The 21,423-nt window shown below is 37.1% G+C and overlaps 2 protein-coding genes across 3 annotated transcripts; both read left to right on the top strand.

Moving 5' to 3' along the window:
- Positions 1 to 163: 163 nt before the first annotated feature.
- Positions 164 to 19,662, top strand: LOC136268315 (uncharacterized). Of its 2 annotated transcripts, none has more exons than XM_066063616.1 (4): positions 164 to 269; positions 4,094 to 4,628; positions 4,676 to 4,760; positions 19,489 to 19,662. In XM_066063616.1, exons 1-4 carry the CDS (start codon positions 244 to 246, stop codon positions 19,617 to 19,619), a joined length of 777 nt encoding a protein of 258 aa, XP_065919688.1. In that variant the 5' UTR covers positions 164 to 243; the 3' UTR covers positions 19,620 to 19,662. The 2 variants fall into 2 exon arrangements, with proteins under 2 accessions (XP_065919688.1, XP_065919687.1); XM_066063615.1 differs by lacking the exon at positions 19,489 to 19,662 and adding an exon at positions 7,791 to 8,159.
- On the top strand, positions 11,664 to 13,826 carry LOC136268311 (balbiani ring protein 3-like). Its single transcript, XM_066063612.1, has 4 exons — positions 11,664 to 11,821; positions 11,870 to 11,951; positions 12,006 to 13,140; positions 13,193 to 13,826. The coding sequence occupies exons 1-4, from the start codon at positions 11,765 to 11,767 to the stop codon at positions 13,707 to 13,709; spliced, it is 1,791 nt and encodes a 596-aa protein (XP_065919684.1). The 5' UTR covers positions 11,664 to 11,764; the 3' UTR covers positions 13,710 to 13,826.
- Positions 19,663 to 21,423: the final 1,761 nt, after the last annotated feature.

Below are 21,423 nucleotides of genomic sequence, written 5' to 3'. Positions count from 1 at the left end.
CTCAACAATAACTTACCTAAGGGGTTCTAGGTCATCATACCATTGGTATGATGACCTAGAACCCCTGATGATACCATCATCAATCTTAAGGGAGTCAGCAGTTGACCTAGTGTGTACAGAGAATCTAAATATTTACATAACCTTTGGAAAATTTCGATTGTGGGTTTATTTTAAATTCGGTTTATAGTATTGATTGTGGGAGTCGGTTTACCTGAAGTTCTTTTTTATCAGCCAGGCTACGTTATGCTAAGAAGGATGGACAGTGTGCAGTAAGTCTACTGTATAAACCTTTTTGCACACAGTAGTGGGTATAATTATTGTTCCAGAAAATCTGATTGTAGTCTCGCGTGGCCAGACCGACCGCGTGATGGTCGGCGGATTTCCATCATTCAAAAAGAAAGCGGTCTGACTACGCGAGACTAGTGTGATTGCGTCACATTAATCTCTTCCTTAAAAACGTCCTACTCGAGGTCCTATATACTGGCTCACCTACAGTCGTGACAAGGGGGTGACACACAGGCACTCACTGTAGGTAGATCTGTGACCGCGGACAAAGTCTAAGTCAAAGGTCAAGGCTACCTAATTCGTGCCAAGTCAACGGTCAGGGGTGAAATTTCCAACCCACAATCGAAAAGTACTGAAATATCGTCGCTAGGTCACCGGTCAAAGGTTGAAAAAGGCTCTAAGTCATAGGTCAAAGCAAAATTTCAGTGGGTCAAGACTTTGACTGCGGTCACAGATCTACCTACAGTGAGTGCCTGTGTGTCACCCCCTTGTGTGATAATAAGGGCTATGAATTTTAGCTGTGGAAAGCCCAACCCACGAAAAACATGTTAGAAGTCTGGAAGTTTGGGTTTCTACCAAGACTTTAGAAATAGTTTTTTGGAGAATGTGAAATTTGAGAAATACATTGGGAAAATGTCCACATCAGATTTTTAAAAAAAACCAGATTTCAGAAAGAAATATTGGGCTGCAACAAAGATGCTGCTTAAGTATCATAATTTGCCTTTTATCAGTGAAAACCTGCAAGAAATGGGCATAGTGCATAGTACAGATCGATATACTCTAATAGAACAGTCACAAAAATACTCTAACTGAGCAGTCACTTCATTGTTGCTTTGCTGCTAAATGAGCGCCGCATCTAAAACTCAACTTCAAATGACCAGAAACATAAAAAAAAATTGGAATGGCCTAACAGCTATTATCACTGTTATTAACTCTTGCTATTATAGTTGGGTTTGACAATAATTGAAGGTTGGGAGTTAGCGTAATTAAAGACTACTTGGTGTTTAGGAAAGCTCAATTAAGTGTACTTCATCCATGAGAAATATTGAGCTTGCTTTGCATATGCTTCAGTCTGGAGACTTTTTGTACTAAACCCTTTAACAATATATTTGTACATTGGCCATTTGCATGGCTTGCTTTTTCAAGGAATGGCTGTGGACTTCATCACGCAGTAACAAAAATGAACTGTGTTTGTGGCTTTACGACATGGAACCGTTGAGTAACCGGGTAATGAAAGTAAAAGGCTATCTGCCAGTTGTGATGATGTGACTTTATCGAAATAGACCCATCTGGCGAAACAAGACTAGACTTGGATACAAAGTAGTGTGTATTTGTATTGTAAGTAAGTAAGTATCACCTCCACCCCTGTTAGAAAAAACAACATTGTCATAGCAAAACACCACCCCTCCTGATACCCCTCTGTATTATCGCTGCCAATTTTAGTGTGACATCAATTTGGATAATGTCCATAGATTATACGCAAAATAACTTTGATGATCAGGTGTTTTGTGTAGTATGCGGTTTCTTTGCTTCATGAAAGAATAGGGTTGGTAGGACTGTGACTTTTTGCTCTAGAAAACTAGACATGGCAAACCACACTCCTTAATATATGTATATGTTAGGGCTGGGAGATTATATCGATTATTGGATTAATCGTGATTGTTTGTGAATATGTGGTATATGGACATCGTGATGTTGTGACATCACATATAAATGTGTATTAGTAAATTCAAAATGGTATTGTCATACTGTTGTGGAAGAACTTTTCTGGTAAACAAGCCACTTCTGAGACAGTTCATTGTATGAAAAAATTTTACTGCTTAAAAAGCTTACCTGTTACAAACCATTGAATTTCTAAGGATATTAATATTCATTATACTGTTTGTATGGAAGTGGCCTTAATTGTCAGTGCATACAATTTCACCATGATTTGTTTGAATAAATCATACATGCAAAGTTGTGCACATAATAGCCTTTAATGCATGTGAAGTATAACATCGTGATAGTTATCATAATTGTGATTATGTTGCATCTTACTTACAATCGTGAAAGTAGCAAAATTTCATAATCGCTCAGCCCTAGTATATGTATGACGTAACTCACTTGAGACAATCATCAAGATCAAGATACTCTAATAAAGCATTCACAACCACGTGTGTATATATATATATAGCTATGCTATAGCAAAACAGTTAACAAACTAAAAATGCGGTAGGATTCCAGCGATAAAAAGTTGTGAAACAAGATACAGTATATGAATGATGGTAGTTATTACAGCATACATAGCTACTGTATGTGGGAAACTCCCTACTTTGGTCTGTTACTACCATCTGTTCAATGCCAAAGTAAGTTATTTTCCCTAATAGCTATGTTGTAATAGCTACGATCATTCATATATCTTGTTTCACTATTTTTATCACTGGAATCCTACTTCATTTTAATTAATTGTACTAGTTAATTACCACCGTGAAATGTGACCAGCTAAGCAAAATCATGTTTGAATTTTTAATGCAATATTCTTGTTGTGCATGTGTCCCTTTCTTGAAATGGGGAAGTACAGAGTTTAGTTTTCTCTTATTGGTGCATTTTGGCTATGTGAACGTTAACTGGCATAGCTATATGTATACACATGTGGCTGTGACTGCTTTATTAGAGTATTTCGATCTCCCGGATTGTCTTTAGTGATTAATTAAGGGATGTGGTTTGCCATGTCTAGTTTTTTACAGAGCAAAACCACGGCTTGTTGCAGCTAGATCATTAAAGGGCATGGCATACTCTGATCGTTAAGAACATGGCAGGATGTTGTGATTGTTTAAGGGACGTGGTTGATCCAGGCAATTATTTTGTAAGTGCAGCTATACATATCTACTCCACTTACAGTTGCTATAGTGCTTCAAATAGTTTTGTAGCTTCTAAATACACTCCTCTAAGGAAAGTGTTGGTGCAGAAAATTAATGCCTCGGTATGGTTTCCTTGTGTGAAGAAGAAAATGACCGGCACTGTCCAAAATACTGCCTCTAAAAATAATCATGAAAACATACACAACGAAACTCACCTTTATTTACTCCATCAAACATTAAACCCAGCATTAAAAACAAGAAAACACTGACGGATGGCCGGATATTAATTTTTTTTTGTTTAAAAAATGCCTAAACCTGAATTTTGGTCTGTCTGCCTGCCAGACCAGTCACAAGCCTAGAGGCCAAGCAAAGCAGCGCACAGCTACCATTTCGCACCGCAACTACAAACTCACTGGTGAACTCACTGGTGACATGTGACCTTTCTGGTTCCAACACGTGTCTGCCTTCTACACTTTGCCTTTCCTTTTACATTGTCATTTTAGTACTACCATACTGTTTGATAGTATTGAATAAGAAGTTGCTTTTTAACAGCAAAATGTGTTATGTCTATTGTTACTATAGTTACCACTGTGAAATGTGACTGGCTAAGTGAAATCATGTTTGCATTTTTGTGCTAATTTAAGGTATTGAAACACAAGAAAAAAGCACATGCTACAGTAAGATAAGTCAATCACTTTAATATGCCGGTGAAACAAGATAAAACTTATTTACCGTTGTAGTTGCCTGCTCCTAAGTTTCTGTACTGTACATGAATTTCATTCAAATTACCTCCTTGTTTGTGCTCATGGTTGGATATATATCAGGGTCAAGTCATTTAGGTCAGGGTGAATCTGTGAACTAATGTAGTTTGTTATATTGGTTCCAGCACAGTGATTATACCCACTCTGATATTCCATTAACTGTCAATAACTGATTCATGTAATTGGAGCATACGTATATTTTTGCAGGCTGCTGAAGCAGTTCTCACATACAATTTGTTATGGATCTAGACCATTCATTAGTCGGTTATCTAAGTTTCATGTTACAGAAATTGCCAGACAAAATCACATCATGTCTACTGCAGTATGCCAGTCTCGCTTGTTGCTGAAGCACCAGCTGTTAATATGTTGTAGACACAGTAGTGATGATTCTACAGCTAAGAATGAAAATGATTCTGAGAAGGAGGATTCCTTTTCCAGCAATGACTTAGTTGACTTTGATGAAATGCTAGAAAACATTCGTAAGTTGAAGTTAGAAGGAGGTGGTGATGGTGATAGTAAGGACATTTATGTTGGGAAGAAGAAGCATCGGGTCAGAATTGAACAACGTAGAACAGAACTTATGACTATTGAAGAACTTGTTGATTTCTTGACAGACCTCAATGGAATAGATATCTGTGTGATCAATGTTAACCCTGATTTAAATTATGTTAAATACCTTGTAACTGTCACAGGATTGTCAACAAGACACCTTCTATCAATGGCAAAGAGTCTGGCCTATGAGGTATGGTTTAGAGATTCATTACTACCTGTAGTAATTACATTGTGTAGTGTAAACACATACCATCGTTGAAGGCTGATAAAGGAGTGCATGTTGAAGGGATTGAGTGCGAAGATTGGATGGTTTTCAGTCTTGGTAAGTCTTTTGTTTGTAGGTGTGCATGTGTGTATCAGTAGAATCAGTTTTTAATGTAGTAGGATTCCCTGGACATTTGCTTGTATTCTTATCACCAAGTCTCTAACTTAGCATTTCTGAAGAAATTTTACAGGCTTACCAACTTGAAATAATTTAATTTGTTCCATGATATGAAAGGTGCAAATAAGATAAATTTAAATGTTAGTACAAAATATAGTTGAGTTACTGTATCATACAGTACTATAATACTGTACTGTAGAGATCATGGGGGTTTGCACTTTCTCACAAAAAAAATTGACCAAAACCCAGCTTCACTGTACCATCACAGTGCCTTACAGGTATACAGTCATTACAGTGGAACCTGTCTTAGCCAATTGCTTTCAGGCCAAGATTTTCTTGACCATAATAGGCAGTAGGGCTGGGATGAGTATTGAAATTTACCTTCAAACATTCACTAATAAAATGTTTGAATGTTCGACGCTTTGGTGTTAGCTTTCAAGTTACAGGTTTTCTTGTGTTTATGCACATCTTTCTTAAGTTTTATCTTCTAATCCTATTGAATAAGTTTGTAAGCATTTGGAAAGTGCATAGCAGCAGTATTGAATGACGTAATCCATTGATTGCAAATGGGCGTGTCCGCTATACTGCAATCATGCATAGGTAAACACCAACTAATGGCTAAAAGGACATTTTCCATGCGTTATCTATCACTTTATAAGGTGTTTTAAGGCTACAACTATGGTAGCAAGCTAAACTGCGATGGTTTAAAAGTGGGTGTGGCACACAAAGATTGATGTGAAAAGACGAACATCGATCGTGCAAGATGAATAGCAGCTACAATAAAGATAACAACGTTTATTTGTATTTCTTTCATAGACTACGAGTGTATGAGGTCACTTCTCCAAACCCACGAAACATTTGAAGCTTCATCCCAGCCTACCCAGGTAGCTGCTTTAGACAGGTGGAATGTCAGGGGATTTAAAGGTGGTCTTTTGGAGAAGTGACCTTTCTATACAAGTGACTGTTAAGACAGGTTCCACCATGGCTTCATGTTGCCTATCACGTAAGAAGGTGTCTGTAATTTTCACACTATGCTCCAAAGAGTCAAGGTAAGCAAATTGGTTGTAGGCTAGCTTCACATATCATTCTCCATGTGTACGGCTGTGAAACAGGACAGATCACAGTAGAAAACAACTACATTGCTTAGTAGTTAGAAAAGGGTGTACCTTTTGTCATTAGCGTTGTATATCTGTCATCATTCTTTCCTTTGATGTGGTTACAGAAGTATGGATTGTGTTAATAAACAAAAAATTACAACCAAGCAGGGATCATTAACAGAGAGGGTTATCACCTGATTGGTCATGGTGATTTATTGCTTATGGAGGGCTAAACTTCCTCCCCCTTGTTTGAGCACTATTTGTCGTAATGATCCCCACTAGCTTGTAAAATTCTTTCACTTTTTCTTTCACTTGTTAAGTAGTGTGTACACAATATTGAACATCTTTAAGGTACAGCAAAAGGAACATTCTACTTGACTGTTTCTTTCTCTGTTTTTCAGACTCACAATGGACATCCTGTGCAGTTATTTTCTCGTTCTGTTGGTTGTGGGATACTGGGATCCCTTTTTACTTATATACAAGGGAGAGTGGGTGATCTAGTAGCTAAGATGATAACTGTATTATGAAGAAGTGTAGTATAGCCTCGTATCATTTAGGAGCCTGTTATTGGAAAGGCTGATTCCGGCCTTTTTGTGGAATTCAGGGTGTTTGGCAGCCTGGTATGATTGTATGAAGTTCATTTCATTGACACTGACATTCAACCTTACTGCCAATGTTCTGCCAAGGCAGTTCTGGCAGCTGAGAAGAGGTGACAACCACACAAGGCCTGTCAGACCACACAATTTATGCAGTCTTGTTTTTTACTTCACCACCAGTAAACTGTGGGCTTATGATAAGTAGAGGAGTGGACTACGTAGGTGATGCAGTCCCAGCTTGTGTTCTCTTGTAGTAGCACACACATTCCTCATATGCATAGGCTCTCCTCTATAGATATGTTGTTTTATATTCATAGAGACATGAGGATGGAAGGGAATGCTTGCTACTAGGGAACCGAATAGAAAAAGGCAAATAACTGCAACCATGAAATATGATTACTAAATTTCAATTTCTTAACGAGGAATACTTTACTGATTTGCATAGCAACAAACTCTCTTCTTTGAACTGTATATGAACGTGACTAAATTTCTACTGCATCAATATCTATTTCCTGTAAACATGTTTACTTCACTGGGTGCACTCTGTTATTGTTTACACAGAGTAGGTATCAACAGTGGATCTGGGGACGCATGAGGATCCAAAATTTCATATACTTCACAATGTATATACATTCTATACTTGGTCTAGATACCCTTTACAAGTTATAGCTTGTAGTCTTGCATGGCCAATCCATCCTTTCTTGGTCATAAGGCCTCAAATGATGTTTATATTAATGAGAAATTATAGGCTCCTCTGAAAATGGTCTGTAGCTGACTGCATTAGGCCACTCATGCTGCATGATGAGCACATGTACGCTAATATAATGTATCATGTTGCCTATAGCTACTATAGTTCATGAACTTTGAGCAAACAAATGTTCCTTAGAAATAGCTTCAATGAAGCAATCACTGCAAGTTAATCCACCAGCTCAACAAACAGACTTCATACATCATGTGGAGCATCAAGTTGAAGACTTGTTAGACCTTAATTAATACCACCAGTTGCTGGTGTGAATAATGATAATCAGTCCAGACACATTTCAGAGTAGGTACTTATGAAGATAGGCATCTAGTACCTAGGCAATGTGTGAGGCACTGTGACAGAGGCCTGGCTAGTAACTGTGTGACTTACAAAGGTATCTGGTACAAGTATAGAATGTATAAGCATTGTGAAGTATATAAAGAAAAGTTGGGTCCCGGGTCCACTGTTTATACCTACCTGTTTACACATTGTTACAAAACTGTGTGTATCATTAAAAAATGTTTTTACCATATAGGAAATATTGTAGTACATTTTATGTTGCAAGCCAAGCGAGACATATTGGAACTTGAGAAGTTGTGGTCACTTGGACATGAGTATGATGATCAGTATAAACTGTTGGAGTTACAAGGAGAAGATTCAGTCTTGTAATAATTATAATATCTGTATCATAATCTATGTGAACACATACTAATAGTGACAAATAGTAGATTTCTTTTCAATACCATTATATTGCAAACCTAGCTATATGTGACTTAGTACATACTTTTGGGCACTTGTAAGATCATTAGCTACTAGTGTTTGCTGCTAAGTTAATAACAAATCTTTATACAACATGCTGGTGATTTTTTTCCTACTTTTAATATGCAATTACTTTGATACATCATTTACCATCATGCAAATTCTTTGACACACATATAGTATCTGTGGTAGTAGCTAGAGAATATATGGTTTTCATAAGCCCACTCCCCTCCTTTACAGGTAAATAAAATTTAATAACTCTTATGGTTTGCTTTATGCAGCTGGGGTATTTCATTGTGTTCTGTTGATCGCCACATATTTAGTATTAGCTAGGACATACCCCTCATCTACAATATTAGGGTTCTGCTAACTCAATTATCTGACTTACATCATAAGGTGTGAAGAAGCTATCTAACTATATAATATTATACTGTAGGTGAAGTGAAAAAAATCAGATTATTATTTACATGACATTTTAGTTTTGATGTATCGTCAAGAATGTGCCTTTACCATCATCCATATAGGTGAAGAAAAATTCTTTGTCAAAATTTTACATCACAAAGTTATGTTTACACAACCACTCCCCTATAGATGTCTTGATGTTGTTTGCTAATATGATGTTATGCTACTTTAGCAAAGTATGTGGTGTCGTTACTTGATTGTTAAGCAAGAACGTCAAGTAACATAAAAAATGTGTACTGTTCGTTGTTTTGCATTTCACTTTTCAATTGCTTAAATAATATGATTTCATTTCGGTAGATATGTATGTATAGTCCAGTTTAAACTGTTTTCAAACAGATGGACTGGTACATAATAAAAGTGTGATTTGATTGGCTTTGCTGATTCACATTTTTCACGTGTATTGTTGGTATCATCGTTGATACTGAGCCCGGTGATTACACTGCACAAAAGCTTGAAGTTGTTAAGGTGCCTCAAGCTACATACAATTTCAAAGTTTAATGTAAAGCAATGCTTGCATGTTGCTAAAATGCTTACATTACAATAACAATTATAAATTGAGCTATATACATAGCATATAGTTGGTGCAACTTACTGTTGTATGCAGGGTAGAAAGTAGTGCACATGCATTGTATTGTTGACATGTATCATATCTAACCACATACCAATATTAGATATGCATGTGTATAAACTCATGCCAAATTATGTCCTGTGGATCATAGCCCATACCCTGACGTGAACCAGAAGAAACATGTAACCTGTAATTATGTGTATAATCTACAATATCCTGGCCAAAAATGACTATTTCCTATTTATAATTTTCATACCAGTAACAGATGACAGTGTATAACTACAGTGTATGATGTATGCCTACAAATGTAAGTAAATCTTAGCGTATACAAATAATGCCATTTTGTGTTTTGCCTTATTAGCTGTGTTAAGTAATGTCAAAGTCTTTCCTGTTTACTAGGTTAGGCAACTCAAAGGTTGCAGCACAAGTTGCTGTCAGACCTTCAGTGCTGGACATTGTAAAGTAGTCATCTCGTACTGGTGAAGACTTAAGGTCATAACAGCATACGTGTAATGAACATGTTTCTGTTAACTAAATGGTGCACTAAATTTCTGCTTATAGTTCAGGATGATCTCGCACATAACTTTGTTGTATGCACATTTTAGATTTCATTGCCACAAGGTGGTTTAGCAATAATATTGTGAATCTTGCAAACTTTGTTTACAGTTTACTTGTCTTCCTAATTGTTGCATCTAGGGAGAGGCTGTAAATGTATGGCTCTGTTGTAGGTAGTCAACTAGTGACTATAAAAAACACTTGGCACAGACAAAGTGTGACGGCCACATTATATGGTATCAGTGTAGTCATAATTTATATTGTACGGTCAGCTTTAAATAGAAATACATAGAAGTTACAGTACAAGTATATATTACTTGTGGCTACATTTTAAAATTACTATGTATTCTTGTTAGTATTATGTAAGCATTTGTTTGCATCCCTGTGTCCTTATATGGATACTTCTCTGTTAAAAGACACTCCTTTGTTGATGGAGAACTTATCAGATGTGTAACATCACCAAACATCAGACTGGATGCTGCTTTCCATTACTGGAAATATAAATATACCTGAAATTAAGGCACAATGTGAAAAACAGTGTTTCTGCATTAGCATACATATGTAGTATGTTCCAATCTATACTAGGAGTTTGTTCCCAGAAATAGTTGTACAGAATAACCATTCGATGATGTAGGACTATTTTTGTTGTAAAGCCTTAATAAATGAACTAATGTCCATTTGGTTCCACAAGAGGTACTTTGAGATAATAAGTCACTCACTAGAGTTCCTATGGATACATATACTTGACATTGACAAGGAGAAAACATCCTGACCGTCTGGCAGACTCCTGTAAGCGTTCGAGCGTTAATCGGATAGCTGCAGGTTCGAGGTCCAGTCATGGATTTTTCTCCTTTCTTCACCTTTTCAAACACACTTATGTAACAACTTTAAACAGGCTGTAAGACTAGGTGGCCTACAGACCTTCAGCACTTGTGCTGTAAAGCCTTAATAAAATAAAAAAATATTGCTGGTATTAAAAATTTGACCATGGTCCTATTTTTATTGAACGGGCATGCTTATGGTAATTCTGAGCTGTTAATGTTTACAGAGTATCTTCAAGGTGGATTTTGTAAAAATAAATTGCTGTTATGTTAAGAAGCCATGCAGTATAGCATCATCATAACAACTATTCACCAAACCAAGCACAAATAGATGCCAGTCAAACCTACTCAATTCAACACCCTGTAAGTTTGTGGCTTGCACAAACCACAGCTTCACCGGCATTCATAGTTTCAATACTAGCTTCATTTGTACCAATCACTGCTCACGTAAAATACAACTGTACATGCAGATGCAATTAACTTGGGTACACACTGCTTACCGACTGTCCTACTTTTTCTAAAAGTAGGTTCATTATAATCATATATGCATACAATCAATTGTTCATCATTTTAGCATGCATTCAACAGATATAATGATTTCTACTAAAATATGATATAGTAGTTAGAGCCAAAGTGTATAATACGGAATCTATATAGTGTAACCTAAGCTCCGTGTTTGTCCGCTGCTACTGATTATTCTCTACCATCCATTTAGATTACATATAGACATGCATGCTATAAGAAGCAGTGGAGAACACTGCAATGTTATTTCTACTGAAGTAAAAAGAGAACTAACAACCCAACCCAGTGTTGTAAAAACAACCGACATGTAGGAGCATTCTCAAGTCCTTCATAGCTTTGATTCATGGCAACAGAATAAAAAAATGAATTTACTTCACACCATGTGGTGTCAGAGTTTATAAACTTGTGGAATAAATTTAGTGGGCATATGTGTAGAGATAGTGCACGTGGTAAAGGAACAAGTTTCACCCTTAGGCTGTTCCATGCGTGAATCATCACAGCTAGTATATAGCTAAGAGATTGTTTTCAACAGACTGAGAACTACTAAAATGATTAACAAAAGAACTTGATGTTTTTCCTATATCATGTTACATTTGACTAAACTGTGCTATAAAATGCTTACTTTGTCAAGGTTTGTATAATTAGTACAATATTACATTAAAATATTTGGCTTAGCAAGTGCAGACAAATTTAATATAATAATTCCATATATAAATCCATAAATGTGCACTGAAAATGTATATAAATAATGCACAGTTTGTAGTGCTTTGCCATGTTGTGACTCAATATTGGAAAGAGTGGTGTATCATCTACGACTGAAAGATGAAAACACTGTACTTTGCTTTATGCATAGTGATTCTTACTCTCACTCAAGTCCGGGTAAGTGAAATTAATGCAATGAGTTCCTTCATGCTTGGTTAACATTAGGATGCTTCCAGTCAAAGACGGAATACCAATCCTGCATCAGAGATTATCGATAAACAAGCTTTTAAGCAAAGATATTCACTTGGTAAGTAGGAAATTTATTGGTAAAATATGTGATATAGGCTTTGTATATTTATAGCTGATGCAGATGTGATCAGATATTTGACTGAAATTGAAAATGCAAATGAGACTGGGGGTGGTGTGACAAGAGTTGGCGAATCATTTGTGCCAATCAGGTTTAACCTTTCAAGATGTGAGGATGGTCCTGTACTAGCAATACATCAACAATATCGTAATGTTCTCCCATGGCCTCCCTTGTATGGGCGTACTTGTACAGGCTTGTTCTGCAGAGATCCATGGTGCTTGGCATTAAGAAGAAAAACAATATGCCGATGGGCTATACATTATACCATTGAGTATGGCATAGTAAAGTTTCTTGGGATGTGGCGAGTATGCTATGTGACACATTTTCAATGTGATTGCAGGAAATGTGAACACATTAGAAATATTTTTCAGTGCATTCAAACTAAGCCATGTCCAAATGGCAATCTACTAAATGGAGGCTTTTGTTATTGGAGAAGATCTAGACTACCAATTATTAGTGCTGAACCAGGTACAGGTGTGGTAGTTGCAAACAGAATTGCACTAAGAAGGGGTTGTGATTGTTGTTACCCAGTATCTTGTATTGAGCCACGAAGGTTTAATCGTGCCACTTGCCAATGTGAATGCATACCACGAGTATGTAGACCTCCACAAGTGTTCAACCCTAGGACATGTATGTGTGATTGTAGAGAGATCCGGGATTGTCCCAGACCACTTGTTTGGAATCCTGATACATGTATGTGTGAATGCAACTCTACATGCTTGCCACCCAAAGTACAGGATCCAGTGACATGCGAATGTAACTGTTCAGAAGAAATGCTTTGTAATATCCCCCCTCATACAGTACTAAATTATGATAATTGTGAATGTGAATGTCCATCAATAAATTGTACGGACCCTAAACTACAAAATCCAACCACTTGTCAATGTGAATGTCCCGATTGTCCTCTTGGTAGCATACCAGACAATATGTGTAATTGTATTGGTAACTGTACACTGTTTCATGGCTCTGATTATTGTGAAATGGTGCACTGTAAAGATGACCCATCCAGAATGTGTACCCTGACTGTTGAAGGAAGATGCGAATGTTCCCCAAACTCATGTGAAGAAATAACAGATCCTTGTAGATGTAATAACACAGCATGTCCAGACAACAACTCACTTCAGTGCAGGTGAATAAATTCTATGAAGTCATATAATATATGCTTTGTCACACTTATATAGGTTTTATCATGATGTTAATCCAATTACTGGACGAGATGGATGTCAGTGTAATGATGGATGTTGCAAAGAACAACCATCCGCACCAGAAGGAACAGACTGCAGTATTCATGACGTCCGTGGAGCTGATTCTTGCAATTTTGCCTTGAATGGGAGTGCTTGTGTATGGAGATGTGATTGTTCTGATATTGATGACCCTGACATATGCCTCAGAAGCAGCTGTATAAACTTTCCAGGAGCTAGGTGTACATACAGCAATGCAACTGGCTGTGTTTGTCCAAGATGCTGCTCTGATCACCCAAATCGTCCAGTGTCCAGTTTCAGTATTGACTGTTCTGTATTTGATGCTTTTGGTGAAAAAAGTTGTAATACAGCATTAGGACCTAATGTCTGCCAGTGGTCATGCCCATGCAATGCGATAAGCAACCGAGAGGCTTGTATCCAGAGTTCATGTATTGATGGCCTAGATAGAAGAAGTTGCCGATTCAATACTCGTGAAAATGCATGCTTCTGCAACTAAACTGTTAACATCACACAATAAATGCATAATCTTTTATATGCAACATCCTGTTTGTAATCACAACCACTGTGTCACATTTGAAACAGCATAATAAATATTATTGATATGTTGATTAAACAGATACATAATGATGTACATTTACATTGAACTGTTGATTGTTTTAGCAAGCTATGCGTGCAATGGTATTGCAACGTAAGTTGCCATATGAAATTTGGAAATGATGTGTGGGGTATTGTGAATTAAAATGCACAAGGGTAGCTATATCCAGAAATTTTGACAGCCACAATTTTCTGAAGGTGAATCTCTTCAAATCAACACAAAAATTGAAAATTTTACAACTGAACAGCTCAACTCTGGGGCTGTGATAGATGGGATCACAAGGTTTGAATATTCCATAATGCTAAGTCACCAGCAGCAATGGTCTGGGTGTACAGCCCCCAGCTACCGAGAGGCTGTAAATATTTTAATGGTCCTAAACTCAACAGATTGCTATATATGCTGCTGAGAGACTTAAAACTTTAATGATTAGTCAACGGGTTGGTATTATTTCATGAATGAAAGTGAGAGTGAATTGGTTGTAGCTGTATAACTCATTCTAGCTAGTGGAGCTGTACATACCTGACATGAATCCACTGAATGGCTTGTCAAGCAACAGTAAAACATTATCTTAAGTGTATCAAGTATGTATCTTGAACATCCAAGTGAATGGTATAAAACAAGAGGTCTGTGACGAAAAACTGTAGACTAGCATTATATTCAGCTTTACATCACCCACATCCATTATGCTACAATGTCTGGTCTAGAAATATCCCTTCTTCAATGAAAACACCTAAAAATTCAAGGCTCTACATCATTGTCAGCAATGACACTCTTATTCACACTTGACTACTCTATTAGGTTGACTGCTCTATTAGATTATCTTGAACTTAAAACTCCCCTCCTTATTACAACATTGCCAAGAACAAAATTTGCTGCTTAAACTGAACTAGTAAACATGCATGATGATGTTAATGTGTTTTTGTGTAGGAATGCAAAGCAACATAATACTAAGGGAGGCTTGTACTTTGTGTAGCATGGCTTCTTGGTTATAAGGTTTCTTGCTTGCATCCTGTATACTGTCATGTTTTTGTCAGACTCTAAATTTTCCCAATGTTGATATATCAGTACACTCCCCATTTGAAAATTTGAAAACAAGTATGTCATCAAAGACTTCAAAGCATGTGCAAGCACACAAGTTGTACAATCGCCTACGTAATAAAGGGTGCACGATATGGATTCTAAGCTTTTTTTTTGTATCAATAAGTTAAACTGACGTCTTTATGCATCCATTTTTCCTCAAGCGCTCTTGCAATATCTTCTCCAAGTGTTTCAAAGCATTCACAGCATTTAGAAGTATAGTCGTAATCATATATGCATAACAATGGCGGATCCAGGATGGGGCATTTGGGGCAAATGCCCCCCCCCCCCCCCCCCCCCTTCAAGAAATTGCATACAAGATCGAGATACTCTAATAGAGCAGTCAGTTACTCTAATAAAGCAGTCACAATGTTCATGAGGCAGTGTAGGCTGTGTAGCTTACCTATGAAGCTATAAATAGGATTTTATTTTACATAACAGACGTGATATATTTGGTAAAGGATCACTAGCTATTATTGTTGTGACCTTTTTTTTTTTTTTTTTTTTGTCTTCAACTGTTTTTCAGCAAGGTGCCCCCCCTCTTTCCAAACTCTGGATCCGCCCCTGCATAATATGGTAGTGGCACAGGTGGTTCCACTATGGCTGAAGCCTGTAGATGATGTCGCATTGCTAGCAACGTTGAAACCGGGTCACTACTGCTGACCCGGATGACCCACTGACCCGGATGTGACCTAGTCTGGCGGCGCCGGCCCCTTCGCATAAAGTAAGGGTCTGGTACGCTTAGTATCACCTAGTTGTTATGGAGGAATTTAATTTGAATGTAATGACGTAACGAAAATGGCCTTAACGGAAGTGCCTCACCCAAAACTGTGGCAGAGATATTGAACTTTCTTCGCCTTTACACAGGCGAAAGTGGATTGGTCTACTTTTCATAAAATACACATGTCTCCCTACCTAGGAAATCAGAGCGTAACATGGGTTTTTCGTGTATCAAACAAGGCGAAAAGCTCTTCCCGATATAACACTTTCTTCTCTTTGTTCTTTATTAGCTAACTCGTTTTGTTTCTTCAGTTCTGTTAGGGAATTTGATTCATTCTTTTGACGTAACATACACAAAAATTCGCTGATTAAACGTGGAGCGTTCTGATTGGTTGCACCAGTTTTTGGTAATCCGGTACAACTCCACTATACTAAGCATACCAGACCCTTACTCTATGCGAAGGGGCGGGCGCCGCCAGACTAGATGTGACCCGGATTGACCTGGATGTGACCCGTCGGCTAGTCTCGAGCGAGCGAACGAGTCTACATTTTGAACGTTCGAATCGTGTTGAGTAAATATTGCAACTTCAGCCTAGCTGTAGGTTGAAGACCAAAAAAAAAAATAATAATAATAATAAAAAAAAATGGTCTTCACCTACTGACAATAGCTACCCCTCACCCTCAGTTTCGTGCTACATACTGCACTTACTAACAAATGGGCGTGACTAAGCATATGTTGGTAATGCGATAAGTGGGCGTGGCTCACGAAAGAGCTACGCGATAGCGTTTATAAGTTCCACGTCGTCAAACGAACAATTTCGTTTCTCACGTGATCCAATCCGGGTCAGACCCGGATAAATTGTAAACCAGGTCAGACCCGGATGACCCGGAGAAAATGTGACCAGGATGACCCGGATGACCCGACCCGGTTTCAACGCTGATTGCTAGTATGACTTATAGTACTGTGTACAGTGACACCATAGGCCTGTTTGCAATGGTAGTACATAGGTAAATTATGCATGTATGTGCATGGATGATGATAGTAAGTAACTAGTCATGTACCATAATGCTTTGGCTGTTTCTTCTGTTTTTGCACTGTCTTCATCATTTTCTTGGCCAGCTCCTCTATTTCAAGGGCAGATTTAGGGGATCCCCACCTCTAGGAAACTAATAGAAGCATATGCATAGACAATGAAAAGGTAGAAAGGACAGAGAGAAAAGAGCTGAGATGTCAGTGGCCAAAATTATATTTTGGGCTCGAGGCATTGAAGCTGATAAAATTAAAATACTCTAATCTACCCTAATAGAACATCCAAACTACTGAAATCCGAAGCATCCTTAAAGTTAAAAGAGTTACAGCATCTGGGGCTATACCAGAGTTTTTATACTTGATCAAGCTCTACGCTTATATCTAATTAATCTTCCTGTTTAAGTAAATAACTTTCAAACAAAATGTGACCACTCTCCACTCGTATATTACATTTGAGGGGCTGTAGGCTTACGTGAGTTCTTTATCAACATATAAATGTACACCAACCCTTCAAATTCCAAACTTCCAAAGGAGATGTTCTATATAGAATAAGCACAGTACAAATGAAATCCCTACATATAGCAATTCTTAAAAAAGCATTGCTCTTTCTTGGTAAAAATACAAATTATTGAGAACCATTACAACATGGATTGATATTGTTGATCCTATAGATAGTACTATTAGTGTTTTAGCATCAAATTTACTAAGCTGTTAAAAAATTAATTTCTAATTATGATTCAGATTTGGAGGCTACAACATAAGATCACCTTGAAAGTGAACTTAAACATAAAACAATGTTCTCTTTGCTTTATGCTACTGCTATAGAGAATGTGATGATGGTCATGTATGCCCCGGACCTCTTTAGATGGAGCATGCTCCACATGTTGAATGTTATTTGCACACTATACTTGATGTATCAATGCTTTTCCTCTTTTCTTAGCCCCCCTCTATTTTGAATGTTTATTTGTAAAAAAAAATTGCTTAGTCCTCTGGAACTTTTATAGCATTACTCTTCATCCCGTCACTATAGTGTTACTGTATTAGTACATACTAAATTCTAGAGGGGTCTGGGGGCATGCCACCCCAGGAAAATTTTAAAAATTAGGTGTCAGGAGATTGAATTTGGAGGCATTTTCGGTGGTTTTAGCTGTTAATCAAATACTAGTACTTTTTAATATATGCTTGACTGTTGTATTAGGGTGACCTCTCTATTAGAGTATTTCGATCGTGATTGACAAGTTTCTGGAAGTTCAGGTGACTATTGCGCAATACAGCTTTGAATTGGGGGTGCTCAGCAACCCCAGTAAAATAGTTGGGGGTGCTCCAGCACCCCTCTTCCGCTGCCTATGCAACATGTTATACAATTGAAGAATTACATTAGAAAAGACTAATTATAATAAACATTTGTAGTTATTGATAACTTTTCCAGTGTGCCATTAAATACAGTCATAACAAACCTTTTGGTAAATTACAAGTGTATTTCAGATGCCCAAATAGATGCATCTATATATAGTAGCTGCATTTCACGAGTGGTGTGCGGGTATGAGGACCCGAATGATAACATCATTCACTCTCCATTGTAACAGCATCCAAATTATAGTGTGAGCTGTGGCCATCTAGCTAGTTATAATAGTTAATTTTACATGATATAAGGAATGGTAGGTAGAACCGCCTGTACACCTACCAAACTGCTGCTCAACCATTTGACCAAATGCTAGCATCCTCCAGAGGCTATACCTAATGCTGTCCAAACACAGTGGTGCTGGAAAGCAAAAACAACGAGAAATTAATATTAACAATTCATTTCTGCGTTTTCTCTTTTGAGTCAGCTGGAACAGATATATAACAAAATCAATTTGTTTACCATAACTAAAATCCTTCTCAATAAGTGTGCTGCCATTGCAAGCCATTACAAAGGAAGAAAATTCTATGATTTGTAAATATCACTATATGCATGTGAACAGTCACCTAGAGGTACAGCTATAGTTGTATATTCAACTGAATTCTATGAAGTGTGCTTATAGTCATGTACAAGTGTGCATGATAAGCATAATAGCATATATCATACCTTTGTATGTATATTACATATCTCCATTTGGTCTTGTGTAATACCTGTGGTCATGTAAAGGAATAAAACTGGAAGGGATTTGCTGTACGGCATTTATGGTTAAGCCAGAGCACAGTGGGTTCAAAAGGTTGTCCCTCTTTTGTCCAGGTACATGTATGTAGTTACATACTGAAACTGCTTGTAGTCTTACATGGCCAATCCATTATTACTTAGTCATAATGCCTCACATGAATGAGAAATTATAGGCACCTCTGAAAAAGGGTCTGTAGCTGACTGCATTTGGCCACTCGTGCTGTATGATGAGCACATGTATACTAATATGTTGCCTGTAGCTACTGTAGTTCATCAACTTTGAGCAAACAAATGTTCCTTAGAAATAGCTTCAGTGAAGCAATCACTGCAAGTTAACCCATCACCTCAACAAACAAACTTCGTACATCATGTGGAGCATCAAGGTGAAGACTTGTAATTAATACCACCAGTTGCTGGTGTGAATAATGGAAGACTTATGTTAATCAGTCCAGACCCATTTCAGAGTAGGTACTTATGAAGATAATATAGGCATCTAGTACCTAGGCAATGTGTGAGGCACTGTGATGGAGGCTTGACTATGCAAAACTAGCAACTGTGTGACTTACAAAGGTATCTGGTACAAGTATAGAATATATAAGCATTGTGAAGTATATAACGAAAAGTTGGGTCCCAGGTCCACTGTTTATACCTACCTGTTTACTTGTTACAAAAACATGTGTGTATCATAAAAATGAAATGTTTTTACCATATAGGAGATATTGTAGTACATTTTATGTTGCAAGCCAAGCGAGACATATTGGAACTTGAGAAGTTGTGGTCACTTGGACACAGGTATGATGATCAGTATAAACTGTTGGAGTTACAAGAAGATTCAATCTTGTAATAATAATAGACAATAATTATAATATCTGTATCATAATCTACATACTAATGGCGACAAATAGTAGATTTCTTTTCAATACCATTATATTGTAAACCTAGCTATATGTGACTTAGTACATACTTTTGGGCACTTGTAAGATCCTTAGCTTGCTAAACAAATCTTTATACAGCGTGCTAGTGATTTTTTTCTTACTTTTAATATTCAATTACTTTGATACATCATTTACCATCATGCAATTTCTTTGCCACACATATAGTATCCTTGGTAGTATTTATGACAAAGCTAGAGAATATAACCTTGCAATTAGGTTAGGTAATCCTAAGGCTGCAGCACATGTTGCTGTCAGACCTTCAGTGCTGGTCACTGTAAAGTGCTAATAATAATAATAATAAAAAATAATACATGGTTTTCATAAGCCCCCTCCTTTACAGTTAAATAACCCTTATGGTTTGCTTTATACAGCTGGGGCATTTCATTGTGTTCTGTTCCTCAAACATCACCACATAGCTAGTTAGTATTAGGACATACACATACCCTTCATCTACAATATTAGGGTTCTGTTAACTCAATTATCTGACTTACATCACAAGGTGTGAAGAAGCTATCTAACTATATAATATTATACTGTAGGTGAAGTGAAAAAAACCAAATTATTATTTACATGACATTTTGGTTTTGACATATCTTCAAGAATGTGCCTTTACCATCATCCGTACAGGTGAAGATAATTTATGTCAAAATTTTACATCACAAAGTTGTGTTTACATGACCACTCCCCTATAGATGTCTTAATGTTGTTTGTTATGCTTTATCTTAAAAGCTGGGTCTCTATGATAAATTGTTTCACTAAATTTTATGGAACAACTAGCATCCTGTTTATTTCCTTGGTGGCTTTTGTTATTATTGTTATTGTTATTAGCACTTTACAGTGACCAGCACTGAAGGTCTGACAGCAACATGTGCTGCAGCCTTAGGATTACCTAACCTAATTGCAAGGACTTAGACTTAGTGGCTTATAGCTGAAAAGCTTTGTCATGTTGTTCTTACATATAATATGCAAAGTTTTATTCTAATTGGTACTTTAGGTGTTTTTACTTAATCATCAAGCAGGAACATCAAGTAACATAAAAAATGTGTACTGTTCGTTGTTTTGTATTTCACTTTTCAATTGCATAATAATTTCATTTCGGTTGTATTTCCAGTTTAAACTGTTTGCAAACAGATAGACTGTAAATATGACTTGATTGGCATTATTATATAACTGATTTCATGTGTATTGTTGGTATCATCATGGATACTGAGCCTGGTGATTGAACTGCACAAAACTTGAAGTTGTTAAGGTGCCTCAAGTATACATAGTCTACGTACAATTTCAACATGAAGCAATTCTTGCATGTTGCTAAAATGCTTATGCTACAATAACAATTATAAATTGAGCTATATATACATAGCATATAGTTGGAGCAACTTACTGTTGCGTGCAGGGTAGAAAGAATTGCACATGCATTGTATTGTTGACATGTATCATATCTAACCACATACCGATCTTAGATACGCATGTCCTGTGGACCATAGCCCATACCCTGATGTGAACCAGAAGAGACAACATGTAGCCTGTAATTATGTGTATAATCTACAATATCATGGCCAAAAATGACCATTTCCTATTTATAACTTTCATACCAGTAACAGATAACAGTGTATAACTACAGTGTATGATGTATAACTGCAAATGTAAGTAAGTCTTAGCATGTACAAACAATGCCGTTTTCAGTTTTGCCTTGTTAGCTGTGTCAAGTAAGTC

This window comes from Dysidea avara, chromosome 10 (assembly GCF_963678975.1).
Source record: "Dysidea avara chromosome 10, odDysAvar1.4, whole genome shotgun sequence".
Taxonomy (NCBI): Eukaryota; Metazoa; Porifera; class Demospongiae; order Dictyoceratida; family Dysideidae; genus Dysidea; species Dysidea avara.
Note: the sequence above shows the minus strand (reverse complement) of the source record. Positions and strands in the feature narration are given on the sequence as shown.